General features: G+C 50.7%; 1 protein-coding gene across 1 annotated transcript in view; it reads right to left on the reverse strand.

The window, feature by feature from the left end:
- The window catches only part of CDH23 (cadherin related 23), a 124576-nt gene that overhangs the window by 33206 nt on the left and 76804 nt on the right, over nt 1-14566 (reverse strand). The window contains exons 12-23 of the mRNA XM_085554125.1: nt 14413-14562; nt 13912-14070; nt 6235-6299; nt 5889-6126; nt 5688-5793; nt 5447-5574; nt 4378-4450; nt 4094-4210; nt 2965-3077; nt 1958-2065; nt 897-1086; nt 144-289 (exon numbers count right to left, since the gene is read on the reverse strand). Coding sequence (XP_085410251.1) covers nt 144-289; nt 897-1086; nt 1958-2065; nt 2965-3077; nt 4094-4210; nt 4378-4450; nt 5447-5574; nt 5688-5793; nt 5889-6126; nt 6235-6299; nt 13912-14070; nt 14413-14562 — 1593 coding nt within the window. The remainder of the gene's footprint in view (nt 1-143; nt 290-896; nt 1087-1957; nt 2066-2964; nt 3078-4093; nt 4211-4377; nt 4451-5446; nt 5575-5687; nt 5794-5888; nt 6127-6234; nt 6300-13911; nt 14071-14412; nt 14563-14566) is intronic.

Genomic DNA, 14566 nt, shown 5'->3' on the forward strand with positions numbered 1-14566 from the left:
CAAGTTCTGTTCCCAGAAACCTCAGGTTGAAACAACAGAGCTTCGAGTTATTCTTCATGCTGTGTGAAGGCAACACAGGTTCCCATGGGCATCTCTATTCATTGTAGAAATGCTATTTTCCAGCACTGGTAGGATAAGCTCACCTGGAAGACAGAGGTACCGGCAGGAAGACCCTCAGATATCTCAGCGACAAAAGGCAAGTTTTGGAAGGTGGGATCATTGTCGTTCAGATCCAGCAGGTTGACGAACACTGTGGCACTGCTGGTGGCTCGCAGGGGTGGCCGCCCGCCTGCAGGGACAGGATGGGGGCAAGGTTAATGCCTATGGGCCCCCAGGAGAATGCGTGGTCCCCAAGCAAAGAAAACTCTCCCTGGAAGTATGCAGGGTCTGTCTGTGCATGTGGCTGAAGACAGCAGCAGCGTACATCTGTCCTTATCCCTTTCCTTATGGCAGCTTGGATGGGGCATTATGATGCAAACACGGGAAGGGGCAGAGTTAAGGCTAAATGTGCTTCCAGGAAAAACAAACAAACAAACTAAAAACACCAAAAGACATAATCACTTGACCAGCTCTTTCTCCCTCACCTGCTCAGCTGGCTTCCCTAGCTACTGATGGAGACCTACAGCCATGGGATCTTGCCAGCCCTATCAGCTCCACAGCCTCAGCTCCAAAAGCATCCCTAGACTCCACAATAGACCTAAAAAGCTTATGCATTTTCTCATTGCATATACTGAGCAGCAGTACTGCTGTCTTCCTCCAGCCTACAGAAGAGGAAGCTTGTGCCCAGTAAGGTGGTGGGCCTGCAGCATGCCTCAGGCTCAAGTGCCAGGTGTCAAAGTCCAGCTGGCTCCACTCCCTGCATTAAAAGCTGATGCCCTCCCATGACACCAGCTTACAGTCAGTGACCGACACCACGATCCTCCGCATCAGCTCAGCCTCCTGTGGGTTGGGGTTCTCACGGTCCAGCTGGACGCCGGAGGTGCGGATCTTGCCAGTGGTGCTGTTGAGGGTGTAGAACTTGTTGGGGGGGCGGATGCTGTACACCACCGTGCCGTTCTCCCCCAGGTCCGGGTCTACAGCCACCACCTGAAATGTCAACAAATGGAGCTGAGAGATGGGAGTTAAAACAGAGTATCCCAGGTGGAGATTCACTGCTGTCTAATACAGTGGCTGAGCCTTCACTGGTGATGTTCTCCTTCCCTGGACACTTGGTGCTTCCTGCGATGTTTTTAATGACATGGGGGCATTTACATATACACAAAGCCCAGAACAACTTCATTACACTTGTGTCTTCCCTAGCTCCTTCTGTCCCAGCTGAATTTCCACCCTATGGGTCACACAGCAATTATCTTCCCAGCAACTAATTTGGATGGCGATACAAGAGGACTTCTCAGCTCCTACAGAAGCTACCTGCCACTCTTTGAAGAAGTGTGGAAGAAGCACAGTGGGACCCACAGGTCTTCTAAAGTAGGGATGGGGGCTGTGCGTCACCATTGCAAACCTTGCTACCTTCTGCTCTCCAGCTAGACCTTTCTTCCTGCCTGCACCAGCCTTCTCTTGCAGCCTTCCCTGTTAAACAGTTTTGTGGATTCTCCTCACTTTCCCCTCATTTATTTTCTGTTTCATGCCCGTCATTTTTCTCCCAGTGTGATGGAGTGCAAGCCTCTTGCTCTCCTTCTCTTTTATTTCACCAGCGGGATTTGAAAGGCTGTAAATCAATGTCTTTCAGAGAGGTCCTTGAAGGAGGTCGCAAGCGAGGCTAAGAAAAGGAGAACTTGGCCAAAACCCACACAATTGCAAAAACAATGAAGGATCCCAGTGGAGAGGAGGAGCACACGGGATGGGCAGCAAGGAGGAACCTTTTGAACCAACTTCTGTAAGGCTTACTGCAAGCATAGGAGAGGAAGTCTGGGCGGGTGGGAGGAGGCTGCCTGAAGCTGCCTTTCTGCACACGTACCGTGGTGACATCTGAATTCGGGGGGGTCATTTCCACCAGGTTGATGTAGTAGGGTGCATCCTTCCAGGTGGGGTAGTTGTCATTGATGTCCAGCAGTGTGATGTTTACCTGCAAGAGAAATCAGGCTCAGCTGCTGGCAAGTCTGTGTTTGGAGCAGGGTGGATTTTTTTTGTCCTAATTGCAATCTGTGTTGCAGAAACCCCCTTTTTTATTTTTATTTTTATTTTTTGCCTTTCAGTGAAGCTACTGACAGAACATCATCTCATCTGTAGCCCCAAATGGGAGCCCAGCACTCCGCAAGCTGTGTAACCTCTAGTTACAGCCTTCCTGGTTCCCACACTGTCCAATGGACCTCAGTACCAATGACAGTTATCTGGGGAACTCTTTGGCACTACCACAGTACTTAGCTGTTGCATGGGACATCTCTTCCACAGCCCAACAGAGCACCCCAGGAGAGAGAGGACCCAAAGGCAATTAAACCTTCCAACCAACATTAAGCTACCAGAGATGGATCCTCGGCTTCTGGCCTCATATTTCCGAAGACTTCCATGAAAAGGTTTCAAATGATGGCATGCCAGCAAGGGGCGAGGCAAAGCCATTGCCAGGAGGATTCAATTTACCTGCACCTCCGCTAGAACCTTCCAAGGAGCCCAAGAATCAAAAAGCAGTTGGAAACCCTTGATGCAGGCAGTGTGTGAATAGCAGTCATCAGGAACAGCTAAGTGCTCCTGCAAGCTCTCCGACCAAGCGTTTTCTTGAGAAGCACTAACAAAGGGAGCCATGCTGTGGGAGGAATGGGTACCTGCTGCTGTGCCCGCGCCAAGGGATGGACACACAAAGCACAGGAAGGTCAAGTGGCTCTGTGACAAATGGCTTGCTAGGAAAGGGAGCCTGATTTCCAGGTCCACCCACTCTGAAGAGTCATTGTGCAGTGGGAGGCAGCCTGGGGTGATGGGCAGACACCACTGTGTGTTCCATGTGCCCTCCAAACACAGGGTCATGCTTACCATGGCAATGCCTGTCTTCTGATGGTGACCCACACCCCCATCCACTGCTCTAACAATGAGGATGTATTCAGATTTGGCCTCCCGGTCCAGCAAGGATGTCGTCGTGATTTCTCCTGCACAGAAAGGATGAGAGAGATGAGGGAGGTGGTGACTTAACACCTTACCATCAGCTTGGGATACTGGTGAAAACAGAGTTACTTTAAAATGGAGACTGATCCAGCTTCACATGGATGGATGGGGTTTCCTGGAAGGGGAAACTGTAAGAAATAACCATGCTCTCCCACCCTTCTGGAGGCCACATGCTGCTTTGGTCCTCTGAACTCCCCAAACTGCCTTACTCAGTGCCTGAGCTGTAAGGTGTGACTTGCTATATATAAGGAGGGGCTGGCATGCCATGGGAAGAGCTCATCCATGCAAGAACTGGAGGGGAAAAACTAATCTAAGCAAGGAAAATTTGTAAGGCTAAAGGTCTTCTTAAAATATGTCTGACTCCAAACTCTCACAGCACCAACTAATCCCTGTACTGAAAAAATTAATCACAGGAAAAGTGGTTTAAGCGTGCAGATGTCGTAATGATGGATGTCTTCTGCCCACAGACTTGCACCCAGAACAGCACAACCTCACAAGACAGGTACAGAGAGTTTGGATGTCTCACAGATAGCATTGGCACAGATAGCTATCCACCACCTCAGGTTACACTATCATCCCTTTTCCCCATTCCAAACACCCATGTGCCTCTTTTCCTGCAGGTGCCATATGGATAAGAGGAGGTCCAAACTGCAGCATTTGCAGCTTTGTCAGCATTCCTGCCCTTAATGAACCAAAAAGATGTCAGCGAGGAAGGGCAGACAGCATCTCCTGAGCTAAAATAAACCCTTGCAGCCAAACTGCCAGCCTTTCCTCAAGCATCACTTCCTCTGGGACCTTCTGCTGGGGCCTCTCCCAAAAGATTCACAGTGACCAATCTTGGTGACTGAAATTTGGTGACTCTCTCATATTCTGTTCCCCCTAAGCAGCTGCTTGAGAAGGAAGAGGGAAGAGTGAAAGGGGAAAAACAATAGGGAAGAAAACTGGGGGAAAATGGGAGTATATTGAATGGAAAAGAGCGAGTGTGTGGATGGAGGCTCACCTGAGCGAGCGTTGATTCGAAAATGAGAGGAGCCCTCCAGGGAGTAGATGATCGACTCCTGTCCGTACTCCCTGGACCGGTCCAGGTCTGTGGCATTGAGGAACAGCACGGTAGCACCTTGCGGGGGCAGAAATAAGGGCTGGAGGAGGCACCTGCTCCACTGCTCATTGGCTCCTTGCCTCCCCAGTAAACAGTTGTGTACCCCAGGGTAGCTGTGGGATCCCCAGGGTGACTGTGGGACCCCCTGGGCCTGCCTGAAAGGCTGGAGAAGGTGTGCTTCATACCTGCCATGATGTCCTCCATGACGGTTATCACGTAGGAAGGCTTGCTGAAGGTGGGAGGGTTATCATTCTCATCCTACAGAAAAAAGAATGGCAAGAGGCTGGCTGGGAGAAAGGCACTGTGAGTGAGGAGGTACAGGGCAGATATCAGCACTTGTATCACAAGGCCAGCTCAAGGCAGCAAGTGTAAGGAAGGTGGGATTAGGGTTAAGGTGTGGAGGGGGTCTGAACACCAAATCCAACAGCTCAGAAAGGGAAGGGTGGAGCCACCAGGACATTAAAACACTCCTGCCACTTTCCTGGGGCTGTTCCAGAGATGTTTTCTTCATGGAGGCTGCTGATGGGCCAGTAGGCTCAGCTGCTCCTGCTGCCACCAAACCAGATATCTGAGGCAATTTCACGTGCCAGTGACGCCCATTGCACCGTAATTGAATTGCCATCCTCTGCTCCCATTTCGGGAAGCAGGTGGTCTGTAATCAGCCGGAGCTTCACTCGGCTTTCCCTGTGCCTTCTCCGAGGGCAATGTGGAAACTGCATCCATCCTCACAGAGCACGAGGGGACTGTCACAGGGCAAAGCCAGTGGTGGGGGAGAAGTGCCCAACAAGACCCCGTGCGCTCCATCAGCTTTACAGATTCCTGCAGACCCCTACCCTTTTCATGCTTCCTGTTGCCGGCTCATTGCCCCAGTGAGGATGGCAGCGGCAGTGAACGCAGCAGCAGCTTATTAGCAGTGATATTTCCCTGGATCTCAGTGCTGCGCGCTATTAGTTCTGACTCGTCGGCTCCCTCTACAAAGTGTATTGTCCCCTAATGGGAGATCTACAAGGCGAGTTTGACTTCTTTATTAAAAACCAACAAGCAAAGGAGGAAAAAAAATTGCCTCCCTCCCCACTAGCTCTTGTTCTGCTTTTTCATGTCTCTTTCTTCCTGAAGTGCCATTGTCAAACACTTCCTTCTTATTTTCTTTCTATCGTAAAAGGCAGGTGTGTTCACACTGCCTAATGGGGGCTGAGGGGATGCCCCAGCTCCAACTGTCCCCTGTCCCCACCATTGTGTTTGTGTTGTACTTACAAACACCTCAATAGTGACAGGGACGGTGCTGTTGAGCGGTGGGTTACCGGCGTCCTTGGCCATCACGGTCAGGTAGATGACCCCATTGTCCACCTGCTCGTAGTCGAGGGGATGGTTCACGCTTATCACTGGAAGGGTGCAAGGTGGGGGGCTCAGCACAAAATGGGACAGCTGAGGGACATCCTACTGTCCCCACTCAACCTACTGTCCTCTTGTAGTCTCTCTCAACTGCAGCACTTACCTCCGTACCCTTCTGACACTGTGATGTCAAAGTACTCGCGGAAGGCAGACGCCTGCACAATGCTGTAGGTGATCTGGTTGTTTGGGGGGGAGTCCTCATCAGAAGCCTACAGAGACAGAAGAGAAAGGTGAACACAGGTGCTGCACTGGCCATGAAGGGAGTGATGCTGAATGGGGAACCTTGCCCCGCTTGGTTGCTCACCCGGAGCCGGACCACCTGGGTGACAGAGGGCTCGTTCTCTCGCAGTGCCCCCAGGTATGCCTCCTTCTGGAAGGTGGGCACGTTGTCATTGACATCCAGGACGTTGATTCTGATGCGCCCTGCTGTCTCCTCACCGCCACCGTCCCGTGCAATGACGGTCAGCGTGTAGCGCTGCATGGTTTCGAAGTCCAGTCGGGCCATCAGCAAGATCACACCCGTGTCCTTGTCCAGTGAGAAACTGGGGAGGGACAGGAAAGGGGTGAAAACCTCAGTGACCACGTGCTGGAGATAGTGAGATTTTCGTGCCCAAATTTTGGAGAAGCACCCAGTGGCTCACCACCCTTACCGATCAGGGTCATCACTGAAGAAATAACTGACTTCCCCATAGCTGCCAACATCATTGTCAGTTGCCTGAAAAATAAAATAAAATCAAAAGTTAGTTAACAAATGAAGCTACTTATGGGAATTGCACGCACCAGTGAACCCATCACAACTCACAGAGAGCTTAATTTACATTCACACCTCAGGAAGGTTCGTACTTTCCCAGGTGGCTTTAGGACAGGCTGGTGGCTGCTCAGCCCAGCCCCTGCATCCTCCAGGAGCACCCACAGAAGGCACTGCCTCCAACAGCCCTCTAGAGCAGACAGGTGAGACTCAGCCTCTTCTTCCCTCCCTTTTATACACTCCTTCCTGCTTACATTGTTCACTGCTGTTGAATACTCAATAAATCTGGACTTGGACTGTTAGAGCTTGCCCCATTTTAGGGGGAATTTCTGACTGGCCACCTGCTGTAGATAGCATCCCTCTAGCAACACTACTCAGTGCCATTCCCCAAAATGTTATGCCTGCTGCCTTTCACCACCATGCTGAGCTGACGTGGGAAGAGTACATGAAATACAGCAATTCAAGGCAGATGAGATTTTAAAGAGAACAGAGAAGAAGAGAGCTGTCCGCTGCGAGCAGCTCCATTTCCACATTGGAAAGCCCAGCAGAGAAATCCTAATCATAAGGCCACAAAATAGGCACAGGAAAAGAAGGATGACCCAGGAAGCCTAAATCCTGCAAGGCTTTGCCACTGGAAGGCTTTGCCTTGAGGCAAGGTATGCAAGGCACTGTTTGTCAGCTCCAGAAGAGTGAGGCAAGATTTATGTATGTTTTAAAGTCTTTTCTCTAATGAATATATAAAATATGCATGAATGGAGGCAAGAAAAAATGACCAGAAAACTTTGTATTTAGATGAAGGAAGTGGAATAAGAGTACAAAACTATATCTTTCTTTTTTTTTTTCCCCCCCCAGTATATTTTCTAAATTGAGTCCTGTCTGGACTACTTAGACTCCAACCAGACTCTGAGAAGCAGGGTCAGAGATACATTTTATGTCCAGATACCATCAGGAGGCTGTATTTTAGGACTGGAACAGAGCACAACTCACTCCTGAAACCCTCCTGATTTACTGATGGCCTTGGGTACCACTGCCAGCAGAGCAGGAGTTTGAGCACACCCACTGCCTCACCTGTGTCCCCATACCTTTCATGCCACTGGTGTGAAAATTTTCCTGAATTCCTTCATTTTCCCCCAAAAAGCTTCTCAGCTAGTAAATCCATGGTGCTTTGCCTCAGCCAAAGCATGCCCTGATGGAGCCATCCTTCCAGCCCTACCCATTTTGCTGAATTTCTTCTTCACAGCTAAGGTGTGATCTAATTTTTATGCACACTGCACTCAGCAAAACCAAGCAAATCAGCCCAAAGCCACCCTACCTGAGACCAGAGGATGTCTTTTTTCCCAGAGATCATCTTTGCTCCTGTAACCTAGGACCCATTAATCCCTAAACACTTGGGACGAGAAAGGCATTTTCCATGCACCTGGATTGGTGGTGATGAGATAATGATTTACAGGGAACCTGCCAGTGCCACAAAGCATGGGTAAAACTAATTCCTTTCATTTGGCCCCGTGCGATTGCACTTGTAAGTGCTTATTGCAGTGACAGACAACGCCGGGAAAGTGTAATTTTCTGCTGCCGGGCTAAAAAAATATAGGGAAGGAAGAAGGTGAAGAGAAGGTCAGCACGGAGCTGTGTGGTGCAAGAGCTGAAGACCTGATGGCTTCGTGGGGCTGATCCCAATGCCACAATGCCAATGTCCAGTGTTTCCAGTGGATCAGTCCCCAGCTGCAGACAGGGAGAAGGAGAAAGAGAGGGAGGAGGAGAAGTATCTGGCTGGAAGTTTCCCGGGGCTCCACCTCAAGCAGCCATCACACGGCTTTTGCGGCTGCTCGCCTCCTGCCCAGAATATTAAGAGGGGATTTGCCCACTGGAGCCTGCAAAGGGCAGGATGGAAGCACAGGTCTGTAGCTGTGCATTTGTGAGCTGTCACCAGTGTGGTGCTCTTCTCCAAAACACATTTAGGTGGCAAAATTCAGGGAGAGTCCTGGGAAGAGGCAGCTGGGCTAACCCGAGGAATCCATTCATTCCTCGAGCTGCAGGGATGCTGCTCTGCATTGTCACACAGCCCACCAGCCCCAAGCACTGCTCTCTATCCCGCACGCAAGAATTCCCACATCTTCCTTTTACCCCACCGGCCTCCTTCCCACCTCCCAGGCAAGCGGTTCTGCTCTCCTGCACGGATCTGCAGGAAAGGGCATGTCGTGCAATTTGTTCGGGAAACAATAGCAATGTTTGACATGTCATAAGGATTGATGGAGCAGAAATTTACATGGGAGAATTCATTTTTAAACAGCTCCACGGAGCCCCGGCGCTTTGCTTGTAATGCTTTCGACATTCATCATCCACCGAGCCCCACTGAACGACTCCTTAAACTGCTCGAGATTAACTCTGCTTGCAGCAGCTCTGCAGGAAGACTGGGGGACACGCTCAGAGACAAAAGCCACGTGTAACTATTTGGGTTTCCACCCCAAAAACATCGTGGTCAGCCAAAACCTGCCTGAGAGACGAGCACCTGGAAGCAGCACCCCCCTCCCAGCTCTGGTGTGGATTTGCACTGGGATGGCAGCAGGATGAGATGGGTACGGTCGGGCTGCTATAGTGGGTTATGCTTTTGTTTCCCCCCTACCCTGCGCCCAGGATCCGGGAAATAAAAATTGATGGGGAACAAATTGCTTTGGCCAGGAGCTTGCTGCTTAAAAGAGTCGTAGCAGGAAAGCAATTACCTGACATCAGAAAGCTGTCAGGGCAGCGAGTGACCGGCCATGCTTCTTGCCTCCTGGCACAGGGACAGGGACCAGCACGGCACATCCACATGCCTAATTCCAAAACCACTTGCTAAAGAACAAGCAACCCTTCTTCAAAGCAACTGTCAGATCCTGATTTTCCAGAGAAAAAGGGAAGAGAAACCACGCTCTGGCATGTCCCGCACTATGATGTGATTTGGGATGGGGAGGAGAGACAGATAACGCAGAGAGTTTCCATGAGAAGTAACCACCAGGCTGCAAAGATAGACAGAGAGAACTAGTGGAAAACCTACTTAATGCACAACTTTCCCAAGTGGAGGCTGCTCTGGCAGCCGTTGTTTCTCTGGCCCGGTGGGAGGCAGCAATCAGGCAGCATTGCTGCACCGCAGCTGTGATTAGGGCCAGGGAGAGGAGAGGGAGATGCCCAGCTGCCCCGAGCAGGGCTTCAATCGATGCTAACGACCCCAGAGGGCTCCAGGGGGAGAAAAATAGCCAATCAACCCCCCTGCGAACAGCAGAACCTTCCCACCTCTCCTCCCAGCTCACTGATTGTGTTTTCTAACAGCAGCAGCACCTTGTCAGCCAGGTTAACACTTGCCTGGGTGGCCGTCATCAAGTGGCCGGGGGACACGGGTCAAGGTGAAACCCTATGGCATCTCAGGTGGAAACAGACATTGGGCAAGGAGCTTAGCACCATGTTTTGTGCCCCCGTCCCATCACAAAGTGGCACCAAGCCCAGCACAGTGGCAGGTTGCGCGCAATGGAACCAGGAACGAGTCTTCCGCTAATGAAGCGTATTGATTTCATATTCTCCTGTTGTCCACCTAAATGGCAAGCCGCACATCTGATAGATTAAATAACCGCGCAATTGCCTGGCTGACATCTCAATCGCTTTGCTGTTAGGTCTCTAATGAATTTTACAGCCCAGCAGAATGGAAGGAATTAAGGTCAAAGTCCAACACAAGAAACATAAATACCCATTGCTCTCTGAAATGTCCCCAAGAGCACATGCAGCCCCATCTCACCCAGAGCTGATGGGCACAAGGGAGGGGTGGAAGTCACCCCCACATTGACTGCACGATTGCTCCACGAGCAAAGCAAACCCACATAGGGAGTAAATTTTGCAGTTCAGCCAGGGGCAGCAAGTCAAGAACATTTCCCCAAGAGGCAAAGGGATTGCAAGGAGATGACCTTCGGTCAGCGTGAAGAATGTGGTCCAGGAACCACGGGCTGAACTCCAAAAAGACATCCAGAAGGACACCATTCTAGCCTCTATCATGCAGCATACAGATGTTCCTCAAGTGTCCCATAGAAACATAGAATCAGAAGGCTGGAAAGGCTTTCTCAAGTCACCCAGCCCAACCCCACATGTCCATTGCCTACATCCCTCAGTGCCACATCTCCAAGGCTCTGGAATACCTCCAGGGACACAGACTCCCCCATCTCCCTGGACAGCCCGTGCACATACATCACCATGGGACGCAGAGCTGTTTTACTGCTGTGACTGTCCCCATTTGGGGCTGAGTTTCAGTTTTTGCCACCTCTGCACTTTGAAGCCGTGCATTTATCCTGACAGCTCCATCAGGCCGCAGCGCGGCTGCAAGAGCTGCAATAAGTGTCTCTCTCCTCAGCTGTCATGATTCCTATTCCACCCCATTTCAGTCTTACGGATTGATATTTAGATTAAAGAGATAAACACAGCCAGAGAGCACTGGGCCCTGACAGAAAGACGAGGGCTTCAGATCCGTCAATCACGCTGCTACCTGGAAACCCCCTCCTCCCTGCCCTGTATTTACAGAGCTGAATCGAGGAGAATATTTGAAAGGAACAAGGAGTGTGAGCAGGTTTACAACAAAAAAGGGGCAGGAGCAAAGAAGAAAAGCTGCTCACGTTTAACTTTCCAGGCAATTTGGAATCACCTGCTTTGATTATTTAACTATTTATTGTTTGGCATATTTGCAGCTTTCCTCTCTTCTCACAGATAAAGGATTCAATTTTCTTTCAAGCAGCAGGGAAATTGGACATGATTTTGCTCTGTTTAAGCACAGCTGGAGCAAGAGAACACGGGACTGAAGAACAACGGGATTGATTGGGATGCTAACAGAGAAGGATGGGGCTGACACTGCCTCTCTTTATCACCTCCAATCCTCACCAAAGCCATCCAAGCACTGCCCAAGGTTCTCACCATGAGCCAACAGATCCTACCTATCACCAGGCCTGCCCCAAAGGCTTTGCAGTGCTGGTGCTGCCCCAGAATGGGACCATCCCAACCCACCTCCATAGCTCAGAGGATGGAAGCAGCACGGGGCAGGCTCGATGCTGATTGAGAAGGCGATTTGCATGTTAAATAGGTGCATATTGATGCCCAGGGTGGGAAAACCACACTATTACTTTCATGTCGACTGGCGTTCACGGCTGGATGGAAAGAAGGGGAAGAAAAGCAGGGTGGGATCGATTTTCCCATCCCCAATGCGAAGCCAAAGAGAGATCGAAGCAGCAGCAGCAAACTGACAGCTGGGTGGTGAAGGAGAGAAACTTTGCCAAGCAAATTAAAGGTTGCTTTAATGAGGAGAGTAATGGAAGGTTAATTAACACATTTACTTCATTAGGCTCTTACTAACAAGGTTTTGCTACCATGTTTCTGTAGGAGAAGAGGGGTCAAGCTCTGCAGGCTGTAGGGATGCTCTAGGGGGGCTGCAGCACATCCCTGGGGCAAAGGAGCAAAGCAGGGTATGGGGGTAGGAATGCTTCCCATGTCTCCCTGGAGAATTGCTTTTCTCCACGCCATTCGAGGCAAATCAGAGGCACTGCCATGGCTAAGGAATGAATGGCTCGCTGTTTGTTTCGGCTTTAATGATTTTGGTTATCAGAGCTTTCCAGGAGGACTGTATGCTACAGATCTGTAGGATATGAGAAGCTTAAGGAGACCTCCTGCCCCCCACAGGGTTTCTGTCCCCTTCCCCAGCCCTCCAGTTCCAGCAAACAGAACAGCAGCCGATCATACAACACATGCCTGCACACTCATAAGACCAAAGGGGATGTTGAGCTCCCACTCCTCTCACTGGAGCCATGGGGTCCCTAAGCAGACCCCATTTCCACAGCCTCCTGCACCCCAAAACATTGCCAGCTGAATGTTCCACCTGGTGCCAGCCCCTCCCCATCACCCAGAAGAGCCCCACACAGGTCATCTCCAGCCCCAGTGCAGCATCAGAAGGACACCCTGCCTGCCTCAGAGCCACCAGCCCACTCCCTTGTATCAGGAGCCACCACCAGCTGCTGGCAGTGCTTGGCCAGGGAAGGTTGCGCACCCCAGTTAGTTCAGGGTGCAGCATATGCTCTCAGTGCCTCTTGTTCCTGGAGGGCATGAAGTTATATACCGTCTGCCTGCTTGCTCAAGAAGTGTGAAATTCTTTCTCTGACCTTTTCAGTTACGTTATTAAAAGGTTTCATGGCCAGTTGTTTCAGAAAAAAAAAAAAGAAAAAAAGAATAATATTTCAATATCTGCTGGTATCTGGGACAGAGTTTTAAAGGGAAGAGGCTCAGGGAGCTCTCCCAGCACCCTGTCCCTACCCCTGAGGGATGGGGGGCCATTCCAGATGTTCTCCTACAAGCAAGAAGCTCACTGCATCTGTATGATAAATGCATCTCCTGGATGGGACTGAACAGATGGACGGATGGATGGATGGGCAGGGAGAGGAAAAGATGCGGAACGGAGAATGGAGAGCGGGCCAACAGAGTCTTAGAGGGCGGACAGGGCTGCATAACATGGGGAAGGGGCAGGGTTGTGCCAGAGGACCTGCAGGGACACAGAGCTGACCCTGTGCCTGCATGTCGCGTTGTTTTACAGCTGATTTACACGTGTAGCAGGCAATGTTTCTCTGCTGTCAGCAGCACTACGAGCTGAAATGCTGCAGAGACAAATGCCCATTTGTCACTGCAAATGAAGTCTGCTTCTGCCTTTTTTCTCCCTCCCTTTTCCATTTGCAGCTGGGTACCAGACCTGCACTGCACAAAGGGGCAATTCCCAATGCCTAACCCTGTGGGTAAATACCACACCAAGCAAGCATAAAGGAAAGAAAAAACAAAAATGAAAGAAGGAATTTCATAGTTAGCAAACAGGCTTTCAGTGGCAGCATCATCCTGCCCAGCATGCCTACAGCTTGTGGGACATTTTGGGAAGCCTGCAGGAAAGCCAAGCATCCCACAGCAGGAGGGCTGAGAGAAGTTTGGGATCAGCTGGGAGGGCAAGCTGGGTTTCAGCACTAATTGCATCCATTCTGATTTATCACAGAGGATTCGACTCCGGGCGGTTCTGCGTGTGCTCCGAAATGCTGGCAGAGCTGGAAGTTGGGGAAAGAGGAGCGGCAGTAACAGCCTCATTGTTCAGTGCCTGACGGCCCAACTAGCTAAACATCTGCTTGAAATATTAATAACTGTCAGATGGGAACAGCTCGGGGGCTCTGTGCAGTTTCACACCATCTGTTTGTAGAGTAAACACACTTACACACTGAGCCCTTTTGTCAGGGCTTTTCTTCTCAGGGTGGCATGCAGGAGCTGTGACTATAGAACAGCAGCAGCAATGCACCCAACGCATCGCACTGGTGCTACCTCATAGGGGATATTTCCTATCCCAGAGAAAGAACAGCATCTCTAAGGGTTTGATGGTTGGACTAAATGATCTTAGCGGTCTTTTCCAACCTTAATGATTCTATCTCCTCCTCCACATCTTCAACCAACCCAACCCATGCAGCTCTTTGCCTCTTTTTCCACCCTCAACACAGCGGACCTCAATTTCCTTGCCACATGAAGGACTTGCAGCAGGGATGCTTCTACTCACATGGACCTGCAGCACGGTGGTACCCACGGTGGCGTTCTCCGGAAGGCTGACATTGTAGAGGGCCTTGCTGAAGACTGGACGATTATCGTTCTCATTGATGAGGCTGATCTTCACACGTGCAAAGCCAACGTGCTCTGGGATGCTCTCATTTGCAAAGAGCTGCATGGGGAGAACTGAGTGTTAGAACTGTAGAATCACAGAATCATTCATGTTGGAAAAACCCCCTCAGCCCACCCCCAGATGCCCACATCCCTCAATGCCAAACACCTCCAGAGATGGTGACTCTCCCACCTCCCCAGGTAGCCTGTGCCAATGCACCACCGCTGTTTCCAACCTGAACCTCCTGTGGCACAACTTGAGGCTATCACCTCTCCTCTTAACTGGAGCTTCTGTGAATTCCACTCTTTTCTCTTACCATTTTTTTTTCCATGCAGAAAACTACTCCCTCCTCCTGACCTCCACATTCTGTGCCCCACTGTCCTGCCCCTCCTGCTCCCTTACCGAGAACTCGTAGCGGGGGATGGTTTCAAAGTCGAGTGGCACAGCCACGCGGACGCGGATGTCCGCCTTCCCTTGGATGGAGGTGGGTGAGATGATGAAGTGGTTGGAGTTGTTGCCCACCAGGTAGACCTCAAACACACTGTTGGGGCCCTGG

The sequence above is a fragment of the Coturnix japonica genome, chromosome 8 (assembly GCF_054131305.1).
Source record: "Coturnix japonica strain WE chromosome 8, WE-NBRP24, whole genome shotgun sequence".
NCBI lineage: Eukaryota > Metazoa > Chordata > Aves > Galliformes > Phasianidae > Coturnix > Coturnix japonica.